The 24191-nt window shown below is 40.2% G+C and overlaps 1 protein-coding gene and 1 long non-coding RNA gene across 2 annotated transcripts; both read left to right on the top strand.

Moving 5' to 3' along the window:
* The first annotated feature begins 923 nt into the window (after positions 1–923).
* On the top strand, positions 924–1966 carry LOC148855203 (HSP20-like chaperones superfamily protein). The gene is made up of 2 exons (XM_088982978.1): positions 924–1424; positions 1513–1966. Exons 1-2 carry the CDS (start codon positions 1286–1288, stop codon positions 1797–1799), a joined length of 426 nt encoding a protein of 141 aa, XP_088839104.1. The 5' UTR covers positions 924–1285; the 3' UTR covers positions 1800–1966.
* A 1739-nt stretch (positions 1967–3705) lies between these two features.
* Positions 3706–4704, top strand: LOC148855202 (uncharacterized). The gene is made up of 2 exons (XR_016094976.1): positions 3706–3900; positions 4085–4704. It is a non-coding gene; the product is annotated as an uncharacterized LOC148855202 (long non-coding RNA).
* Positions 4705–24191: the final 19487 nt, after the last annotated feature.

Here is a 24191-nt window from a genome sequence, read left to right as displayed (position 1 = left end):
GGAGCTACTCAATATTGATTATTGGGTGCCTTCAAACGCCTCTTAGGCTCTTACCTTGCAGCGAGGGGAGGACTTCAGCGTTGATTTGAGCTTCGTTGACTGGGCCGCTACCTGAGATAACTTTACTGGGAAGTCAATTTCGAACTTACGTGGTTTTTATCACACACTGTTTATGGCGTTCCAGGTTCCTTTGCTCACATCTAAAAGCCCTTCCAAATGGGCGCATGTAGCCCCTCCGTGCCATAGCCTGTAAGCCCATGACAAAGTGGTCGTTGGAAATTGGGGACTGGGCACGCGATTGTGCTGCCCACAATCTGTTCCCATATCTCTACCTACAATACATTACATCTGTGCATTGGGTATATCAATTATCATTCTTGGGACACGGTGGTGTTTTGTGGGTAAAAGATGTGGAAACAGATCCGGATCAGGAAGAGAATCGGGTTGTTGATTGATCTATTAATTGTGCTCATTTTAGTTATATTTTATTTAGTTCAGGGTTAGAATTTTTAAGGTTAAAGTATAGTTGGGATGCGTGTCAGTTCGGAATTAATGTCGGGCATTGATATATAGAGTGGAGGGTTTTTCACATTTTGAATGTTTATAGGCCTGCAGTGAAAATCAAAAAATCTACCGTGTCCGTATTTTTCAGAAAAAAATCCAGAGTGGATCATCGATGGTCAATCATAGGGCCCTCCAGAAACTTTCTGTACATGCGCTCCACTTTCCACTGATGACTGATCAAGTTCCTTGGCTTAATGGGTCCCACAAGATGGCACAAGTTGGACGGTTATGATCACCTCATTATTCTTAGATTAGGTGAGGATTAGGTTCCGAGGAGACAAGGTAGGTACTTTTTGGTGGGACCCCTGATAGTAACTGTTCGATGGGTATCAAGTTATTTCAGTATTGGTAGCCCTGCCGATGCGTTGTTACGAACTAGTACAAGGCGGTGCGTCCGTCGTCCGAGTTAAAATCTAACCGCGCACCATTTTGTTATGGTAATCCATGAAGCAGAGTATCACTCACCATTCATCAATAATCATCATCGTCCCCACTAGCACCAGTTACACCACGAAGGAAAAACCCAGAAGGATAACTGATAAGTGATAAGCCAAGCCATGTGGAAGCTTCTAGGCTCTCAGTCTAAACTGATCCTCGATTACTCTGAAAACCAAATATAAAGCAGAAACCCTCCCCAAGCAGCAACCTTTCTTGAATCATCCCTCGATCAGCTATTCAGCTGAGTGTTCGTTCATCGTTCCCCCAAAGCTTCCGCTTCAACATGGCAGATACTCTGTTCGGAGACCCCTTCAGGCGCTTCTTCTGGAGCACACCCATCCTCCGAGCGTATCCCGGAACGACGGCCCTGATGGACTGGCTCGAGACCCCAACTTCCCACATCTACAAGATCAACGTCCCAGGTACTTTCGTCTCTCTGATCACGTATTATGATAGGATAGATGATAGATCTTCTGGGTTTGTGTAATTCTGTCTGTTTTGATCGATCAGGGTACGGGAAGGAGGACGTAAAGGTTACGATTGAAGAAGGGAACGTTTTGCAGGTGAAAGGAGAGGCTAGGAAGGAAGAATCACCAGGAAAGGATGTGATTTGGCATGTAGCTGAAAGAGGAACCACACGGGGAGAATTTTATCGGGAAATTGCGCTGCCTGAGGATGTGAAGATTGAGCAGATAAAGGCCCAGGTCGACAATGGTGTTCTGACGATCATTGTCCCCAAGGATGCCAGCCCCAAGTCCTCCAAAGTCAGGAACATCAGCATTTCCAGCAAGCTCTGACTCTGATGCAGAAATCTTCGTCGTTATTAGTGAGTGAAAAATAAGAGAATAAGAGTATGAAGAGGAAATCTTCTTTGTTCTGTGAGTGAGTGCTGAAATAGAAAATAAAACTAAATTAAAACTAATGTAATTTTGTTGAAATATAGAACGAATTCTTGACTTATTTATCTGTCGATGTGTTGTAGCTGTTGCATGACTGCATCAGATCATCACATATCTTTCTTCTAGAATCGGAATCGAAATTCTCCGAAATCGGAATGTTTCATTCTCATAGTCTCTTTGTTTCATAGAGGAATGGGAATGGGAATGAGATTTCATTCCAGGGAGGGGCAGGGCCCCTATTCCCTCATTTTAACATGAATGGGATTCCATTTCCATCTAATTAAACAGTTGAAATTAGAATAGATCATTCAGATATTCGGGACCCTATTCCATGAACCAAATGGGGCCTTAGATGAATCTGATACACCAGTTCTTCAATGTGGGCCTGCCCCATTTAAAAACACTGTATGCTCACTGGTTTGTTTTTTATAGCTGTTTTGCACCAAGCTTTCCACGTGCCAAAGAACAATGCTACATTTGGTAAACAAAGACACCTGTGAATCATTAGTGAATCCCTCTACTGTCCACCTGAATCCCTAAGTTTGACCCAAACCAAACAGCTCTGCCATAATTGATGAAGAGATCATCGAGGGCTCCTTTACATTAACCACACCATAGGCAGCCACCTTGAATCTTTACTGATCATTTCTCCAATTCAAAATATTGAGAATGTATTTTCATAAGAATAATTAAGGGGCCACTTTGCAAGTCTTTTGAAAAGATTTTTCAGTAGGTTTAATAGACAAAAAAACTCAAATGTTTGGCTATGGTGTGTTTTCCAAAAATCGTCTGATTTAAACTTTTCACGTCTTTCGATGTATCAGTTTTTGACGGTTAAATTTTTTGTAAACCAAACGAAGAAAGAACGAATCACCAAAAGCTGGCTTGATTGAAGAGCTGTAAGACTCTAGATGTTTCAAGAATATGTCCAAACTAGTTCATCTTCATGTCCAACCAATGGAGGCTTGGGATAATGTGATATACAGAACCGTTCTACTTATTTTCACGTGGGAATATCTTAGTATTTCATCTTCCTTCAAACGCAGATTCACTGCATCAATTAAGTAAGCCGAGTCCTATCAAAACTAATATGAGCAATATTTATCGAGGTGGAGTAACTGGGAATCCAAGGATCATTGAGTATATAAATCAATGTACCGTCCAAACCCAACCAGCTATCTAGCATACTTCCGCAGGTCTTCTTTACATTGAACAATACAACTCCAAGTTACGAGCCCTGAGGTGTTTCGAGTGAATCCAAAGAGCATTATTCAGGTTAAGAAACGCCAAGCCAGTCCATAACCAATGCTTTCTTCTTCTAAATCCAAATCTCTGATCCCTAGGCCCCCCTTCTTTGGTTTTCACCACAAGATTCCAGCTTCGAAGATGAAAGCTTTTTTTTTTTTTTTTTTAATCTCCCACCAAAATTCTCTTTCTAGCTTCATAATGTCATTGCACTCTTTCTTTGAGAATAGTCGGGTTTCCATGACCATGAGGTACGATGGTATAGAGTTCACTGTGATTTTACAGTCTGTTTGGTTGCCTCGACTGAGACGAGAAAAGATTAATATTTTCTTGAGATACTTCTTTTCTCACATTTGTTTTGGGTGAAATAGTGAGATACGGTAAGAAACTATATCACACAAATTTAGGTTGGGGTTCGGATCGTCTATCCCCTGTCCCAACCAATAAGAACGGAACACACCACCCCTCCCTCTTTTGTTTGATACTGACGGAATCCAGACTTAACGACAGTCTGGAGTCCAAAAAATTATCAAATTCAATTAACCCGCTTTTTTTTTTCATTCCTTTCCATTTTCTTCTCTTCCCTAGTCCTTCCCCATCGCCCCTTCACCCTCATCGACACACAACGAATCTCTACCGCCGTCGGAGATGCCTCTGCAACCCTCGCCGCTGCAATTTTTTCATCTCTTCTCCTCCCTCAACCGTCGGAGACGGCGACGGCAAGGTTCATTCATTATTCTACGTCATGAGAAAGGTTTCTACTTCATTGTTTGAGGGCAGCAATACTTTGATTGATTTATCTAATGTTGTATCTGAATCTTGTATCCGCTTTTAAGATGACAACATCCCTTACAATGTCCTCATATCTGATTATGGAAACGAATTTTCATAATCAGATATGAGGTGCTGATTGACTTTGCTGCTTGAAACAATTACAGTGTTATGCTGAGAAGCAGACACTTGGGGAAGTAAACCCAGAGCTTCTTGACACTCAGGTCAACCTGGCTGTGTGGAAAATCAATGGCCACATGGTGTTAAAAAGAAATCAAAACTATGAGGAAGCAATAGAGGAGAACGCTTGGAGGCTCCTTGCAGAGGCCTCCCTCTCTGAAGGAAGGTTCCAGGAGGTGATGGCTCTGATTTTTGAAACCATTGCTTGCAATGTCGATGCAAATGGAAGCATCGCTCAAAGCATTGGAGAGAAAGCAGCTGATGGGAACCAAGGAACCAACACTACAATGACTCAAGGGAAGCAACAATGCCTTGTCCAGTATTAGTTGGTGTGTACAAAGAACTGGGTGATTGTGGTAGATGTATCGTGGTCCTTCCTGGTGGTAACCTAAACAAAGGAAACCGTGTTTCCTTTTCGCCATTGTCATTGTTGTTCCGGTGTCTTGTCTTGGTAATCAAATGTATTCTATGCACACCGGTTTATGCATACTGTATTGTACTAGTTTTAGATGAATTTCCATGTACTTGAGCCTCGAGGATAGTTCAAAGGTTATTTATATGGTTCTTTCTCCTGTAAAAATTAATGGATATATATTTTCCATTGAAAGGGCCTAATTCTCAAAATTAATGGCTGAACTGATGCTTACAAGAGTTGACATGCCAATTATAAGAACTCCCAAATTCAGATGGGTTAATCAAGTGCTCTAACACAGGATACCAACGTTGTTAGTCCAGTTTACAAGAGTTGAAGACTTAGAGCAGCAGTGCAGAAGCCATAAGAAGTAGAGCGCCTTGCAAATTTTTCTTTCCATACTAGTGCAAAACCGGGTAGTAGAACTAGCTGGGTTGCAGAGGCATCTCTGACGGCGGTGGAGATTCGTGAGAAGAACTGAAGAAGAGAATAGAGAGGGAATAAGAAAATGAGGGTGCTGTATAGGCATCTCTGCGGCACCGACAGTTGTCTGGAAGAACTGCGAGTAACAGAGAGGAAATGAGAAGAAAAGAGAGGCAGCGCCAGCTCCGATGGTGGTGGAGATTCGGGTTCTGTGGGGAGAGCGGTTCGATGCTGTATAGGGGCGGCGGTCGGTTGTAGTGGCGGTGAAAGGGAAGAAGAAAGGAGGAGCATGGTTTTTAAAAACGAACCGGTGACCGAACCGGTTAGGGATCCGGTTACCGGTTCAAACGATCAGACCGTTCGACTCGAACGGCTGGCCCGTTCTGACAAAAAAAGTAAAAAAATTTGAGAAACGGTCAAAACCGTTCAAACGGTTAATCAGTCGGTTCAGCGGTTTACCGACCAAAAACAACAGTTTTGGAGAAAAAAACGGTTTTGGAGGAAAATAGAAGTGATCTGTTCCCAGTTTTTCTGGTCTGATTTTGAGGAATTCATTAAAATTGAGCGGTTAATAAAATTTAATGCTTTTTGAAGTATGGACTGCCGTTTAACTCTGGACTTCATTAAATTTGAGTTTCAAACAAATAGGTGTCGTGGTAGTATTTCATTGGATGGGACAGAAAATTTGACAATCCGAATTCTCTCACGGAATTAGGGGCGGGACAGGGACGGGGAGCCTCTCCCCATCCCCGTAATATTTTATAATATTAATAATTATATTTTTGTATATTTATTTTATTTAAAAAATAAAATATTTAAAATTTATAATTTATTAAAAAAAATTTAAACATATTCAATTATATTTTTAAAATATTAATATATAGACAAATGTATACATGGGGTATCCACGGGCGAGAATTGGGATGTGCTCTCCTCGTCTCCACCCCGTCCCCATTATGGGGATGAAAAATTTCCATCAATCATCTCCATCCCCATCCCGCTAATGGAACAATTGCCATCCCTATACGGAGTGGGTACCACTGAAAAACAAAAATACCTAAAAGTTTTGTTTGAAAATACTATCGAGTTCGAGAAACGAGCTCTAGCCTTCTAACAGTCACTACCCCATCATCTGCGTCTGTCTTCGAGCTCCAACCTTCCAATGGTCACAATCCCATCGTCTCTGTTGTCATCATCTCTGTCATTGTTTCCGTCGTCATCTTCGAACTCCAGCCTTTCCAACGGTCACAACCCCATCATCGTCGTCTCCGTTGTCGTATCAGGCGAAATAGTATTGCTTCCATCCTTGAAGTCTGGATTTTATCTTCTCAATGATTTGTTTCCCCTCCTCCGCCTAGGAAATTAACTGAGGATCTTTCTTCTACTAGTTCTACTAGTATTTTTACCGAATCAGATGTTTTCTCCCTATTAAATGAATTCACATCTGGTGCAAGTGTGATCGCGCAACATTCCTTGTTAGTTGTGACCCAATAAAACATGGGCAATATTCAGACTGAGCTGAATTCAATAGGGTTGGTCAAGACCTAGTTTGTCAAATGGCCTGAGTACAGGCTTATGTACATATATTTATTCGTAGAATAGGAATAGGATGGACAAAATGGAGGGTACATTCAAAGTAAGTTATGTTTCATGGATGAGAGTGTTGAGCAACAAAGAAACAATCAAACAATATGTCCAAAAAATAAAACTAAAATGGACAGGTTTAGAAAGGAAGTCATATGAAGGAGCTTAATGATAACTCCAATATGTGAGTAAATGAGATAAAGTAGACTGAAATGGTCTGTTCATGTGTATAGAAGACCATGTACAATACCTATCAGTTAGGACAAGTGATTTGTTATAAGTTGAAGGGACTAAATAGAAGAGCTAGGGTTAAACCAAAAAAGATTTGGATGGAGATAATAATAAACCATCTTCCATTAAAAATCAGTTCATACGATGTTATAAATTCATCGAGCTTTTCATATTTCTCTAGAGACGGGATCTGCTCCTCACAAATGGGTGCCTCACATGCACATCCACCATGCATTGGAACATCTCCCGTGAATAATAATTAATAAGTATGGGAGATGTTCCCAATGCATGGTAGGTTGTGCATGTGAGGTGCCTGTGCTTTGCTCTCTACTTGGATAAATTGACAGTGGATCAGACACCCTTTTGTGCTGTGAGGTGGACTATGATTATTGTTCTTGGTAAAGAAATAAAAAGAAGCTACATGTAAGGATGTCAATGGACTGGTTTTGAAATGGACCCCATCCAGTCCAAAATCAATTTGGATGGACTGAACGAACCAAAAGGACATATTGTATTGGACCAATTTGGTCCAAAATGTTTATTAGATTGGATTGGACCTAGTCTGTCCATAATAAATTTACATTGGATTTGGTTGGATTAAGCCAATATCCAGTCCATTGATATAAGATAAGAATATAAGTGCCAATGGACCGGATTTGGGTTGAAACCAATCTAAACTAAAATGAATTTGAACAAACATTGAATTAGACTGGTCCAAAATGGTCTAAATTATTCATTAGATTGGATTGAACCTGGTTCATTTGTTATGGACTCACATTGGACTAGATCGGGTTGGACCAAATCCAGTCCAATTGACACCCCTACCTACATGTTCTTAATCTCGAATGTAAATTAAATTTTACAAACTTTTTCATAAACACTACAAGAGAAAAAAAAAAAAGGATCACAAAGAACCCCACATGATCACCTCCCTCTTATAATTAATATGTAGACAAAGGATAAAAGGGGAGATCGAGACTTCAGGTTAACTTTTTAAGCTTGTTTTCTCAAAATGTAAAATGTTTTGAAATCAAAGGGGACACTGGTATAATTGGGTTCAATTAGAAGTTCAGACTGGAGTTAGGCAATTTAAACTAGGAAACTAAGGAACAATTTAAATTGATATGAACAAAGCAATGTCCTTTAAGATTAGAGATTAGGGGTCACAGAGAATTCTCTAAGAACCAACCAAATACATGAGCAATGGCCTTCACATGTTTGACCAATCTTTAGCTTCTGCAGCGAAATCTATAGGAATCAAGTTGCTCCGCATCCATAATGAACTGCCACATTCTTATCAAGAGTGTTGAAGACTGTATTCAAATCCCATATGCTCGTAATTGCGATTAAGAGGGTGTTCTCCAATGTGTTTGAGTTTTTGTTTTGTTTTTTTTTTAACCCATTGGCAAACACCTTTTTTCTTTTTTATTGGACCTGGAGCCAATGAAATTTGAATTTGCGCTGTTTGAAGAGGTCTCCTGAATCTCTCCCTGTGCTCAACTTTTATCTCACTTTTCCTAATTTCAGAATTTATATTTGATTGTTGTTTTTAAAGTTTTATTTACTAGAACACCCTCTATAGTTTTACATATTTATTTAAACTTACCCTATAGTTTGTTTTGTCATATGAAAATAGTAACATGATCACTTAAATAAAGTGGAAAATGTTTAAGGGCATGGACCCATGGTTGTTTATTCTAAAAGTATCCCTAAATTGAGTGAAAAATGTTCAAGGGTATGGGTCCATGATTGATTATTCCAAAAGTACCCCTAACTCTTTTTTGTATAGAAAATAAAATTGACCAAATAGAGAAAAATAGTGGTTGTTTGTGTTTTATAAGGGGAAAAATTTGTATTTTTGTTTTTAGTTTCTTTTCATTAAATTTATTTAAATGGATGTTAGTGTTAAAACTGTCACTTTCCACTTTCATCTAATAGAAGGTTGATTAAGTAAATTGATTATATACCATAGGAGATGTTTTAGTAAATTTATGAAACTATAGGAGGTGTTTTAGTAAATGACCCTTTTTAAATAGAGTTAAATAGAAAACATTGTATAGTTGTGGATCAAGTTACATCCACAATCCCATCAAATTATTGAAAGAGAAATCAAAATCTGATCAAATTGAATGGGATTTGGATTTAATCCAAATCCGCTTTATTGAATTTAAAATAAAAATAATAAATTAAAAGTTAATTACTTTTTCAGACTATGATACTGGAAATGTGTGCTACTTAAAAAAAACTATTAACCAATCAACTGACATCATAAAAATGGTAACCAATAAGTTGATATTCATCAAAATTCACTAATTCTAAATTCTGGTTGGCCCAGGATCTTCCAATATCATACCCTCTTGGCATAGAAGAAAATTGCATTCTGTGTTTGATCATTCAAGAATGGGTCAGGTTCCGTGTGGGTTTGCCTTGACCCTCTAATGTTTCTACTTGAACCTTCCCTGCATCAACTTTGAAACATGTCATTTCCGAACCCATCCCAACCCTATAGGGCTGAACCTGATACCAACTCACCCAACCTGTAGCCTGTTAATTGTAGTTCTTATAATACATTTTTACAAAACCTAAAATCAATTAATTTAAGTTGAAATTTGATTTATAAATTCTAAGGTGCCACTTCTTCCATTAATCAAAAAAGGAAAGCCAAAATAAACATACAAAACCAATCCTAAATTTTAAGACAATGGAGTTGGAAGCTGTTACAAGAATATCTACATATATGATATATGTAATAGGGGTATCATGACGGATAGGGTGGATCAGCTAAATACGAACCCAACTCAGGTTGAAGAGTCAAAACCCTAACCATTGTTTAAGCCTTAAGGCGAGGCGCACAAATTTTACCAATGCTGTTATTGAAGTCCAAATCTAGCGCATCAAAGTCACGATAAACTTCACCAGCACCATTGTTGTAGATCCAGAGAAGACCTTCATATGAGAGACCATTTTTGCTGTAAATGAAGTCCTCGTAGGCTCTGAAGACCTCGACAAGGATTGCATTGATTTGCTCATTTAACTATAAGGTTTTCAGCGACAATGAGATACACCATTTCTTGCCTATTGGGACCACCATCTTTATTCATATCAAATTGCCTATTGGGACTTCCTCGTAGGCTCTGGTACCACTTGAATCCATTTTAGGTGTTTTTCTTCCTGTTGGTTTGAGATCTATATTCTTGACAATAATAGCGAAGAGAAGATGAAGAAAGATTTATGGATTTTATCTAAAGGAGAAAAACTTAATGGACTTCTCTTTTGGAGTCAGAAATCCAATGCAGGCCGATTTGATACTCTCTCTCTCTATCTAATATGTTATTATTATTATTGTCGTCAATTCTGTTTTCTTTCTCGTTTTCCGGGAGGGAAAAGCTTCAAGTTTCAATTGGAAATTGATCCGTGAAGAAGAGAAAAAGAAGAGGTGGAGGTGGCGACGGCTTTGCTTTCCCTCTTTTTTCTTTTGAGAGGCTTCGATCATCTGGAGAAGAGTGAAGGAGTGGAAGAGAGAAGAGAGAGAGAGGGAGGGAGTGGAAGAGAAAAGAGGGTCGCATGGAGTCGGAAACGATGACGGAAACAGGAAATTTGATGGTGGAGGATGCTGGCGAAAGAAGTTCGATGGTGATAGTGCAGGAGGAAGAGAGTTGTTGCTTTTTATACCGATGGGCAGTTGGATCGAGTTTTACGTAAAAAATATCGATGTATTTTATACATTGATTATCGATGTAAACATCTTTCAAAATAAAGTTTTACACCGGTCTTTACTGTTATTTTACATAGTGTTTTAAGAGAGTTCAATGTATAAAGACTAATCAAGTTCTTTGATTTTTATTTTTTTTGTATAAGTCAAATGAGATTTAATGTAATGTCCAACTCCCGAGTTTGAAAATTTTCTAATTTCTTTTCCTAATGGTTTTTTTTTCTTTTTAATAATAATAATAAGGAAAATTATTCAAAACCCACCATGACTTTTTAGCATTTCTTTTAAATTCATCATGACTTTTCAAAACAGCCAAAGCATCAGCATTAATGCAATTTTAATGACCAAACTACCCCTGATTGCCCATATTTTGCTGTCTAAGTGGTACTGCTTGAGAGTACTTGAAGAAAAGCTAAAAAAAAAAAAAGATCTAGTAAAAGGTTATGATTTTACTTTTTTTTATCTATTTCTGATATGCACACTTTTATAACCCTTGAATAAAACCCAAGAAATTGAATGGAAGGGTCTTCTGGCCAAGCAACCTTGTTTACTTCATTTTAAATTCACCCAACAATGGTAAAACATTCAAAAACAAGCTAATATTGTTTCATGGTTTTAACTTATCAAGTAGACAGCCTTTTTCGAGTCGCACCTAAACTGGATCTGTTATAGCTGCTTTGCAGAGCCTCTATCACTAAATTTCTCCATACTACGTTTCAATTAATGGTGTTCACTAAATTTCTATCCGCTTCCTACATGTATAGGCATTCATATCTGATCTTCATTCGCCAACACCCTAGTCAATGAAGTTCTTTCAAAGGTTTTCTTTTCTTCTGAAATTGATCCATGTGTCAGGTAGAATGATGAGATTGGGGGACAATGAATTTTCATCTTGATAATAATGTAAATCTCTATTTCGGATAGAACTAAGAATTTGACAAACAAGTAATCTCATGTTAATGGGTAATTTGAGCTAAAACCTTTTTTTTTCTTTAAATTCACTTCTCACTTCTAAGCTATTCTCTCCTCGCTCTTCTCTACCTGTATAACTTGTATTTTAGATAGAATCAAGAGGTAGGCAAATGAAGAATCAAGAGTTGGTCCTCTCAGTGACAGTTGGCAAAACTACTGCTTAAGTATATGTTTGGCATCGACGCTATAGATACATCACGATGTTGCTGATGTTGACAATTCGTGTAGAATGAAAGATATTATTCTTTTGTTCCCGTCACTTTTTCCTTTACAGAGAATGAATATATATAGATACAGGCCTTCTTCCATCTTTCCTTGTCCAATACAAACTACTCCTATGATAAGGATTAGTGATCACTGACTCCAGATAGGAGTTGTCCCTTGAATTAAGGAATATCCTCCTACTTTGACAGCTCACGCTAATACTCTCCCTCACGTTGGTGCATACAAATCTTGGATGCCCAACTTGCTAAGTGAGCTGTGGAAGTTTTTACTGGATACAACTTTTGTAAGTATATTTGCCAACTGGTCTTCAGACTTGACAAAAGGAAATCGGATGATTTTGTCTTCGATATTTTGTTTGATGAAATGCCGGTCCACCTCCACGTGTTTTGTTCGATCATGTTGAACGGGATTCTGAGAGATATCTATGGCAGCCTTGTTATCACAGAATAGGTCCATCTCAGAGGTTGGGGAGAAACCGATTTCAGTCATTAATCTTCTAAGCCAGATAAACTAGCAAAGCCCTTTAGCCATTCCCTGAAACTCAGCTTCAACACTTGATAAGGCCACCACCTTCTGTTTTTTACTCTTCCATGTGACAAGATTTCCACCGACAAATGTAAAGTACCTCGAGGTGGATCTTCTGCTCGAGATATTTCCAGCCCAATCTGTGTCTGTATAGCCTTCAATCTTTAGATGATTATTCTTTGAGAACACAAGTCCTTCCGGGTGAGGACTTCAAGTATCGAAGAATTCGCATTACGGCATTCATGTGATCTTTGCTTGGACAATGGATGAATTGACTGACTCACCACGCTGACCGCGCAAGTGATGTCTGGACGAGTATGTGAGAGGTAAATAAGTTTACCAACCAGCCTTTGATATCTCTCCTTACTGGTAGGTACTTGGTTTGGGTATTCTCCAAATTTATGGTTTTGTATAATTGGTGTGTCTGTCGGCTTGCAATCCAACTGTCCTACTTCAGATAGTAAATCTAAAGTGTATTTTCATTGAGACAGAAATATACATCACCTTGATCTAGCAACTTCAATTCCTAGAAAAAATATTTGAGCCCTCCCAAGTTCTTCATTTCAAACTCAGTCGCCAATTGCTTTTGAAGAATTGCTATTTCTCCTGAATCATTTCCGGTGATAATCATGTCATCTACATATATTATTAAGCCTGTTACCTTTCCTCGCTGGTGCTTTAGAAATAGTGTATGGTTCGAATTGCTTTGTTGAAAGCCATATTTCTTCATCGCAAGACTAAATCGCCCAAACCATGCCCGCGGTGATTGTTTCAGTCCATATAGTGCTCGTTGCAGTTTACACACAACTTTGGTCTTGGAATTTGCTATATAACTAGGTGGGATGTCCATGTACACCTCCTCTTCAAGGTCACCATGGAGGAAAGCGTTTTTTACGTCGAACCGGTGTAGCGGCCAATCAAGGTTTGCTGCAAGAGATAATAAAACTCCAACCGTATTCAATTTTGCCACTGGTGAGAAGGTCTCTTGATAATCTACGCCATGTATCTGAGTATAACCTTTCACAACTAGCCTCACTTTGTATCTCTCGATCGACCCATCTGCTTTGTATTTAATGGAAAATACCCACTTACACCCTACAGGTTTCTTCCCTTCGGGCAAGGTAACAAGAGTCCAGGTTTTGTTCTTCAATAGTGCCTCCATTTCTTCCTGTATGGCCTGCGTCCATTTTGAGTTTGTTAGAGCTTCTTGAACACTGGTGGGAATATGATGTGAGGACAATTCTTGCACAAATGTTTTGAGAGGTTTGGAGAGTCTCTTTGTTGATACATAATTGGCAATTGGATACTTTGACCTCCGGTCCTCAATCTCTGGAGAATATCTATTTGGCAGTTTGCCACGATTATGCCTGAAAGGTAAAGTGTAACCAGCAAAAGTATTCATATCATTAGAGCTTGAAGGCGTAGTAGGAGAGTTTACCTCAGGATCATTCGCTTCAGGAATATTCTCAAGAGATGGGTCTTCAGGTACTGTGGAGGTTGGGGTCTCTATTTCTTCTGCTGGAAGTGGCAATGGCGATGTAGACGTTTTCGGTGTTGTAGATGTCTCTCTTGAAACTACACCAGTTGTAGAAGGTTCTTATTGACCATCTTTTCAGTTGAATCACTATTATTCAGCCAATCGGGTAGAAACCAGTTCTGTTCTGCACTCTGACTCTCCCCCTGAAGAAAAGAATTGGTTTTAGAAGGAGAGTAGAATGTTTCAGATTCCAAAAAAGTAACATCCATGGTAATATAGGTCCGTTGGGTGGCTGGATCATAACATCGGTATCCTCTTTTATGTAACACATACCCCAAAAATATGCATCGAGTTGCTCGTGGATCAAGTTTTGTGCGTTGAATTTTATGCAGATGTATGAATGCCACAACCAAAAACTCGAGGTGGAATCATCAACACGGATGGCGGAGAGACATGTGATGAAAGAGCTTGTAATGGTGTCTTAAAATGTAAGACGCGTGATGGCATTCGATTAAGGAGGTGTACAGCAGTAGCAACAGCATCAGCCCAATGTCGGTTAGGTACATGTGCTCCAAGTAGCAAAGCACGAGCAATTTCGAGTATGTGCCGATTCTTTCTCTCAGCAATGCCATTTTGCTGCAGAGTCTGTGGACATGAAGTCTCATGAAGTAGTCCATGAATCTGGAAATAATCTTTGAACCGTTGATTTATGTATTCCCTCCAGCTAATATGAGTGCATGTGATAGGGAGATTCATATGATGCTCTCTAAAGGCCTTCCATCATTAGCATGAGGATGGGTCCTTCAGTAATAGGAAACGCACCAAAAAATGGGCTATCCATTTCCTGTTGGGCTTGTCTAACTGTTTCATAAGATGATAGGGGCGTCATAGACCAATGTGGGAGGGGTTTTACCAGAAAATGGGAACTCTCTAACGGTACCTTGGCGTTCACGAATATGATGGGTAAGCACTCATTGGACAGAAATGTTTGCTTGAAAATGGCTCTGAACCTTGTCTGACAAAGGCCAAAGGGAAAACTCATATGATGAGTGAATATGATCCTTCATAGAAAGGTGGTGGGGTTATGCGGCTAAAACAATTGGCTCCATGCACCCAATGTGATTTCCCACATTTCTAGAGACAACTCGTAGTCTCCGTCACTGAGAAAGGAGGGAAATCTCAGAGATGAATAAATGGAAATGGAACGTAGATTAAAATCCATATCTATGTAATGAACATGAATCAAATAAGGTTGTGGACTAATGTTTGCTCTTTTATCAGAAAATGGCAAACGGATCATTTGCAAAATTTCTTGATGACAACAAGTTGAAGGGCCCAAACTATGCCGACTAGTATAGGAACCTTATGCTGGTCCTAGCTTCTAAAAAGCTAGACAAAGTGCCAAAGAATCCTGCCCCAGAGCGTCCGGGTGATAGGGCTTCTGAGGCCCGAAGGAGAGACTATCAGGAATGGGAGGAGAAAAACTCCCTTGCCCGGTGTTACATCATTGCCTCCTTGGACAACCCAATACAGAGGCAGTTCGATTAGATCGAACTTGCCAAGGACATATTGGACAGTCTCAGGACAATGTATGAAGAGTAGAATCGTTTTACTCGACAAAAGGTCTTGAAACAGTTCATGACCGCACAAATGACCAAGGGCCAACAAGTTCACGACCATTGTCTTCGGATGATGGGATATATCAACGAACTGGAGGCTCTTGGATTCGGGCTGGACCTTGCAACCCAGATAGATGCTATCGTTAATTCTTTGCCTCCTTCCTTTAATCCGTTGATTAGGAACTATAACATGAACAAGCTGAATGTCAGCTTGCAAGAGCTCAGCAATATGTTGCAAAGAGCTGAAGAATTGATTAGAAAGGATGAACTTGTAGCTATGCTTGTTGAAGCTAGCAAAAAAGACAAGAGAAAGAGGAAGGCAAAGAAGCCTCAGAAGAAAGCCACTAAGGGCAAGAAGTAGAAGAAAGACAAAGCATCGGATGCCTGTCACTTTTGCAAGAAAATCGACCACTAGAAAAGGAACTGTCCTGTCTACCTGGAATCCAAGAAAGGTAATTTTGAAACTTGTGTTATAGAAACCAATTTATTGGTAGCTTCTGCATCCTGGTGTATTGACTCTGGGGCTTCAACTCATGCGTGTAACTCACTGCAGGGGTTCAAGGTAAGCAGAAGGCTGAGTGAAGGAGAAGTCACACTCTACTTGGGGACTACTGCAACTGTTGCAGCAGCGGCCATAGGAACCGTGGAGTTACTTTTTAGAGAATGAAAATTGTACTGAAAGATTGTCTTTATGTACAAAATGTAAGGAGAAATTTGATTTCAGTCTCAAAACTGTGTGCAGATGGTTATTCTGTCTTCTTTAATAATACGATTACTATTAAAAGAAATAACAAATTCATCGCATACGGGGAACTGGAGAACATTCTCTATGTTCTACATCCTTCTCTAGAACTAACATAACTGAAATTACGTTGGCTGAAATCCCCAAGAAGAGAGCCTGTGATACAGTTAATACCACGTGTCTGTGGCATTACCGACTTGGCCACATCGATGTTGACCGAATCACAAGGTTGGTAAAGGATAGTCCTTTGGATTTTCTAACTGTAGAAGATCTTCCCACCTGTGAGCCTTGCCTACAAGGCAAGATGACGAAACGGCCATTTAACGGTAAGCCTGAAAGATGTACAGACACACTTAACCTAATACATACTGCTGTATGTGGTCCCATGAGTGTTAGGACACGGAATCAACACGTGTATTTCATCACCTTCACAGATGATTTCTCACGATATGGTTACGTGTACCTAATGAGACACAAGTCTAAATCCTTTGAAAAGTTCAAAGAGTTTAGACAAAAGGTCGAGAAACAGTTAAGGAAAGAAATTAAAGCCATTCGATCAGATCGAGGTGGCGAGTATCTCTCTAATGAAATCAGGGACTACTTAAAGGACAATGGGATAGTATCACAATTAGCTCATCCTGCTACACCACAACTTAACGGTATTTCAGAGAGGAGGAATAAGACCTTATTGAATATGGTCTGATCACTTCTCATACACTCAGAGTTACCCACATCCTTTTGGGGTTATGCATTAGAGACTGTAATTTACGTGCTGAATCAGGTTCCAACCAAATCGGTTCTGAATACTCCATATGAACTTTGGACCGGAAAGAAACCAAGTGTCAGACACTTGAAGATTTGGGGTTGTCCAGTACACGTTAAAAGAACGAGTGCAGACAAGTTGGAATCCAATACCAGTCGTTGCCTATTTGTAGGCTACCCAAAAGGCTCTATAGGTTACCTATTCTATGACCCAAGTGAGCAGAAAGTGTTCTGCAGTTGAAATGCACAATTCTTAGAAACCGATTACATCTTGGACACCCATCGTCAGGAAGTTGTTCTTGATGAGGAGAGCTCAGGAACGGTGGGAGATGTCCCACAAGTTCCAGGTAGTGACCAACCTAGAAGATCCACTCGGGTATTCAGGCCACCAGTCCGTTATGATTATGACCAAGATAGTGACCAACCTAGAGATGGACTCAATGGAGACCATTGGAGTCTGGACTCTAGTAGATCCACCCTCCGGGGTAAAAGCAATCGGTTGCAAATGGATTTACAAGAGGAAGAAGGGCCCCGATGGTAGGGTTGAGACCTTCAAAGCTCATCTGGTGGCGAAAGGGTACACTCAGAAAGAGGGCATCGATAATGAGGAAACCTTTTCGCCTGTGGCCATGCTTAAATCCATTAGGATCCTGCTATCTGTAGCAGCATACCATGATTATGAGATTTGGCAGATGGATATCAAAACTGCATTCCTGAATGGAGATCTTACTGAAGATATCTATATGCAACAGCCGCAAGGCTTCATTGCTGCAGGTCAAGAAAACAAGGTATGTAAACTTAATAGATCCATTTATGGACTTAAGCAAGCTTCTAGAAGTTGGAACATCCGTTTCAACTCTGCTGTCAAATCATTTGACTTCGAGCAGAATCCGGATGAACCCTGTGTCTACAGGAAGTACAATGGAGATAAGGTTACCTTCTTGACTTTGTATGTAGATGACATTCTACTCATTGGGAATGATGTAGGAATGTTAACTACGATGAAAGTATGGCTTTCACAGCAATTCTCCATGAAAGATCTTGGAGAAGCCTCCTATATACTGGGTCTTCGACTCTATAGAGATAGATCGAAGCAGATAATAGGATTATCCCAATCTGCTTACATTGACAAAATAGTCAAAAGATACAGTATGGAGAACTCCAAGAAAGGAAATGTTAATTTCAGGCACAGAGTCACTCTCTCCAAGAAGATGTCTCCCAAGACTTCTGAGGAGATTGATGGCATGAAAGACGTTCCATATGCCTCTATCGTAGGAAGCATCATGTATTCCATGTTGTGCACTCATCTTAACATTGCTCAGGCAGTGAGTGTAGTAAGCAGATTTTAGGCCAACCCAAGGCAGGAGCACTGGACTGCTGTGAAAAACATACTTAAGTACCTTCGAAGGACAAAAGAGTTTTGTCTAGTATCCGATGGTAGCTCACTACAGATCCAAGGGTATACAAATGTCGATTTCCAGTTGGATCCAGATGATAGAAAGTCTACATCTGGATATGTTTTCACGATAGGATCGTGTGTTGTTTGCTGGAAAAGCAGCAAACAGGGGTCCACTGCAGGCTCCACTACCGAGGCTGAGTACATTGCCGCAAGTGAGGCTGCCAAAGAAGCCGTGTGGATGAAGAAGTTCATTCACGAGTTGGGAGTAGTTCCGTCTAACACATCACCCATCCCATTGTTGTGTGACAACAATTGAGCCATTGCTCAGGCTAAGGAGCCACGAGCCCACTCGAGAGGAAGTACCACATACTGTAGGAGATTGTTAGTAGAGGGGACGTCCTAATTCAGAAGGTAGCGTCAGCGGAAAATGTAGCACACCCATTGACGAAGCCACTATCATAGAAAGTGTTTGAGAAACACGTGGAAAGCATGGACTCCGGCTTGTACCTGATTGGACCTAAGTGCAAGTGGGAGCTAATAGACAGTTTTGTATGCCCTTAGCTTCAATTAGAATGATGTACTTTATGAGTGTATTGTAAATGAATAAAAGTGCATATTTGATTCATGTTCCCTTAGTATGTTTCTGTGTAATACCCTTAAACTAGACACTTAATGAGACTCGTGTTAGTTTAGAATGTTCACAACCAGTGGGTCGGTCTGGGGAGACCTATCCTGACAAGGCTGACACTGTGGTGCCACCAAGTCGGTTGGGGTGGCCTGTCTCAGCTGCCAGGGTGAGACCCTAGGCACATACAGTGTAGGATTAATTGAATTTATGAATTGTACCAGATTTCAAATATTTCCTTGGACCTTGGAAATTGATGGGCAAAACTGGAAAGTTACACCCGACCCCTAGAATCGATTATGATACTGCACTAAGTGTCAGATTGGGCTGTCTTTGATATACCAATCAGTGAGATCCTTAGCGGGGGTCAAAACTTGAGTATGTTGGGACAGTCTGAGAATTCATCTGAGTGGGTGATCATAGTGACAAGATCAGCCCCTTTGTCAGACAAATGTAATGATCGGGGATGTACTCTCACTGATGGAAACCAAGACTACTGGCAGCCGATTTCAATCGCTGAGATTTGTTTTGCAAAATATATTTTATATGAGATATAAAATTATATATATTATAGTTTCTAAAATGTTTGCAAGAAGGTTTTAATTCCTAGGATCCATATAAGCAGAGAGTGCAACATTGTTCCTTGCAACCGAAGGAGAGGTCCTCTCTTGCCGGGCAGTGTATGATCATTATGGGCTGAGAGGTTAAGTGTAAGACCATTGTGGATAATACCTGATGGGCTAATCTTGCATCTGCCCACAGTCCTTGGGTGTTACAAGGTGGCTTGGCCCAAGGACCACTTAGGGTAAGTGTTGGGCCCATAGAGCCCATTTGATGGGTTTCAGGGGATGCACTGTCCATAACAGTGTATCGACCAGGCCTTGTAACAAAGGTTGGGCCGAACCCATGTGGTTGATGTGTAGATCAATGCTTGGGTCCCACACCATACAAGGAAGCCCAGCTGGGCAGCAGTTAGGAAGGTTAAGTGAGCACATAAGCTTAATGGGCCTAAAGCCCATTTCGAACTAGGCTATTTAATTAGTTAATTATGGGGTGAATTCTGAGATGGATTAGCTGATAGGATAGGGTCTTGACCCTATCCACTCAGAGAGTCCAGATATGAATGTGATTCAGATCTAGAAACCTCCTAATGAGATTTAGAGAAAATTGATCTAATCTTCAGATAAGATAAGGGTTTTTCCTTATCACCTAAAGAGAAGGCTTATCCAAATATGATTTGGATAAGCAGCTCCTGATTGGATTAGGAGCTGATCTTTTAGGTTAACAAAAGAAGGAGGGGGTGGCAGCCTTGAGCATTTCATTTAGATCTTCTTTAGTGCTGAAATCAAAAGAATGAAGAATTAAGCATCCCTGCAGAATTCTTTCTTGCCGCCTCATTGTTCTTGTCGCCCTGTTTGCCAGTTCGATCTCCAGTTGTGGGAGAAGTCAAGGTTCGATCTTGACATCAGTTCTTTGAGAAAGAATTGATAGGAAGCTGTGATCACGTGCCATCCTGCTGATTCTTGCAAAGGACAGGGTTCTTGGAGAAGAACACTACTGATTCTGCTCCATTCTGTACTGCACCATCTTCAGTGGGAGCAGTCTTTGGATCCTTCCTTGGGCGTGAACACCTTCATTGGGGGATACTATTTCTCCGTATCAGGTATAATCCTCTCCTACTCCTTTTTGGTTCAGATCTGGTTCAGTTTATGGTTCAAGAATGATCTTTGAAAATGTGATTTTCTAAATAGGGAATGTGATTCCCAGTTGAAGGAGAGAAAAAAATTTTGAAATTTGCCCCCCTTATTCTGCAATCTTTGGGCGTCCATACGATGGATCTCTCATCCCTTCAGTGGTATGGAAGGATTGAAATACAATCAACACTTCATCTTTATGTTTCATCGGATATATCCATGTCATGCGATTGCAATCATCAACAAATATTACAAACCAGTGAAACCCATACATCGTAGTTACCAGGGATGGCCCCCACACATCAGAGTGAATCAAAGCAAATGGAACTTTACTTTTATTCATACTTAAAGGATAGATAGTTCTATGACTTTTAGCTAAGATGCAAGTTTCACATTGAAAATCATGAGGCTGCATATCTGTAAATAAATTCGAAAATAAATGTTTCATGTAACCAAATGATGGATGTCCCAACCGGCGATGCCAGATCCAAATCTGCTGTTCTTTGGTATTACTCTGATGGAGTGCATGATGTGCTCGACCCATACTAAGATCATCCATGTAGTAGAGCCCCCCCCCCCTCCTAGTACCATGCCCAATTATCTCCTTGGTGAGAATATCCTGAAGAAGACAAAAAGTATGATAGATGAGCACAACACAATTTAGATCAGTGGAAATTTGGCTAACAGATAGTAATTTATGGGAGAGAGAGCGAACAAGCAAAGTGTTCTTTAAGGATATTGTAGGTGACAAGGTCACAGTGCCTGCTCCTGTGACTGGAGATATAGCCCCATTGGCATTAGCAATTGAAGTCCGTTTTGGTGGTGAAGTTTTTGAAAAATCAGTGGCATCATAGGTCATGTGGTCGGTAGCCCCCGAGTCAAGTATCCATGCATTGCTATCAGTAGTGTTGTGGGGATGATTGTTACCTGAATCTGAGAGGTGTACGTCTCCTTGTGGTAGTTCAACAGGCGGTGTGAATGACAGTTGGGGTTCTGCTGTAACCATCACAGCCTTACCACCAGTTTCAGCCTTGTCTTGACGTTTCCAGGCTTGGAGTTCATGCCACCAGTCGGGGTAGCCATGTAGTTTGAAGCAATTCTCCCGGGTATGCTTCGAGTTACCACAATGAGAACACTTAGTTTTATCAGAAGATTTCAAGATTTAGAGGACATACCAGCTTTTCCGTTGCTCAAAGAAAGAGAGCCTGTTGAGGATGAAGTAGGTTGTCCCGTTTTAACACTTTTGGAGGCCAAAACAACTCCTGGAGTTTCAATATTGTTACCGGTGATCATGACCTTTTGCTGGATAGCTTCCCTATGAACATGTGCGTATGCCTACTCAATAGTGGGAAATGGGTGCATTTGGAGTACATCTGCTTGAATCTTGTCAAGTTTGTCATCAAGGCCATCTAAGAAAATATACACTCTCTCTTCTTGAAGAAGATTATTATATCGTTGAATATCTGCAGCACACTCCATTGGATTTGGACGACATAAATCAATTTCACGCCACAAACCTTGGAAATCATTATAATATTTTTGAAGAGATCCTCCAGACTGGCACAAGCGGGTCACATGACGTCGGAGATCATATACTTGTGAGGTGTCACTGCCATCAAAGTAGGTAGTAGCAACAGAATCCCACACCATCTTTGCCGTAGGGAATCGAATAAAGTTACTGATCAAGGATACATCCATGGAGTTAATTAACCAGCCCTTGACAATAGCGTTGTTCATGCGCCACCTTCGAAAGGTTGGGTCAGTTTGAGGAGGCTGGGGAAGCTCGCCATTAATATATCCCAATTTGTCTTTGCCGGAGATATACATCTCAACAACTTGGGACCAAAGAGCATAGTTGGTGCTATCCAACTTGATGCCAATCTGTGCGATAGGAGTCTCTGTAGTCGAGGTTGGTTTGTGCAGGATTTCAGCCATTCTGGTGGTCAATTCGGTGAGGGTAGGGTCGGATCGTTGTTCCCCAACCGGATATGAGGTTTCTGAATCAGACATGGTTGTATCTCCCGAAGGGTGTCCCTCAAGAACGTGATCTTGATGCTGATCTCTGTAGATGCTCAATGGAACCGATAAATTTTCCCAGTAGATTGAACATGTAGAGGTCCTTTGGAGATCACCTATCCGGCTACATCCGTAGGGCGGAGGAAGATGTGATCGCCTATCTGGCTGCGTCCGACTTCTAACGTCAGAGATAGACAACACAATCCGGTTGCGTCCGTAGGGCTGAGGAAGAGGTGATCGCCTATCCGGCTGCATCCGACTTCCGATGACTTTATCGTTGCTCCGAACTTCTATTTATCTCTCCTGGTTTTCGGGTGATTTGTCGTTGATCATCAGGCGGAGAGAGAACCAACCATGACTGGAAGGACGAAGCCTAAGAAGCACGCGGCCAAGGAGATTGCCGCCAAGATCGATGCTGCTACCACTAACAGAGGAGGAGGTAAAGTTGGGCTCGTCGACCGTTCTGGGCTTGGCACGGGTGGCCAATCACTGTAGGATCACCGCTCGAATGCCCTCCCTATAGGATCGATGCTCTGATACCATGACAATTCGTGTAGAACGAAAGATATTATTCTTTTGTTCTCGTCACTTTTTCCTTTACAGGGAATGAATATATATAGATACAGGCCTTCTTCCATCTTTCCTTGTCCAATACAAACTACTCCTATGATAAGGATTAGTGATCACTGACTTCGGATAGGAGTTAGCCCTTGAATTAAGGAATATCCTCCTACTTTGACAGCTCATGCTAATAGATGTGTGGGTTGGAAGCATCATTTTTTGAAAAAACACTTTTTTTTTTCTATTTGGAAATGCTGCTGCCAGGTAGAACATTTTCTGAAGCAATAACAATACTTTTTGTTTGGTACAAGTGCTCCATTATAGGAAGTCCATGTCACTGCCACATCACGTCTCCGTTGGCAGCAATGAGCTACAATCTGAGAAAACGTCAAATTCGGCATTTCTCCAAACCATACCTTCTTAATTCCCAAGGCGTGGTTTGGAGCACCATTTTTTATGGAAAAACAGTTCTAAACATATTGGCATTGATGCCAAACAGATGCTAAAACAGAGCTTGAAAATGCAACAATGGTTGTCTTCTTCTCCTCAAGCAATGTTCCAAGAAGCAGGGGTGGTTGTCTTCTTATCCTCGGGCAGCATTCGAAGATGCATCAATGCCTATCTTCTCCTCAGGCAATCTAATTTCCATTTTTCTCATACAGTGGTTGCTTTGCTTTGATAAGGTTTGAAACGAATAGGGTTTTGGGTCATATGGAGGCATATATGCTTTTCTACTTTTTAGAGGATCTGAATCCATAAGTTTGTTTGTGTTGGATCAACCCTTTACCATATGAATTTACTGATTTTATTATTTTACCCCTAGAACATAATATTTGGAAATGTTGAGTTCAATTTACATTATCTCATAAAAAATAATTTTCACCCTCAAAATAATATTGAAACAGTACAAATAAAAAGTAATTAATTAATAATTTACACAAATAAAAATTAAAATCATTTTTATAAATTAATGAAATAATTAAAAATTACTAGTTAATAAAAATAATTAATAAATAATAAATAAAACACGTAAATTTAATAAAAATAATTAATGTTTAATAAAAAATATTAAAATAATTAATAATTATTAAAAAAATTATTATTACTCACCGAAC

Source organism: Nelumbo lutea, chromosome 4 (genome assembly GCF_056320005.1).
Source record: "Nelumbo lutea isolate HS-2025 chromosome 4, American lotus-T2T, whole genome shotgun sequence".
NCBI classification, from domain to species: domain Eukaryota; kingdom Viridiplantae; phylum Streptophyta; class Magnoliopsida; order Proteales; family Nelumbonaceae; genus Nelumbo; species Nelumbo lutea.
Note: the sequence above shows the minus strand (reverse complement) of the source record. Positions and strands in the feature narration are given on the sequence as shown.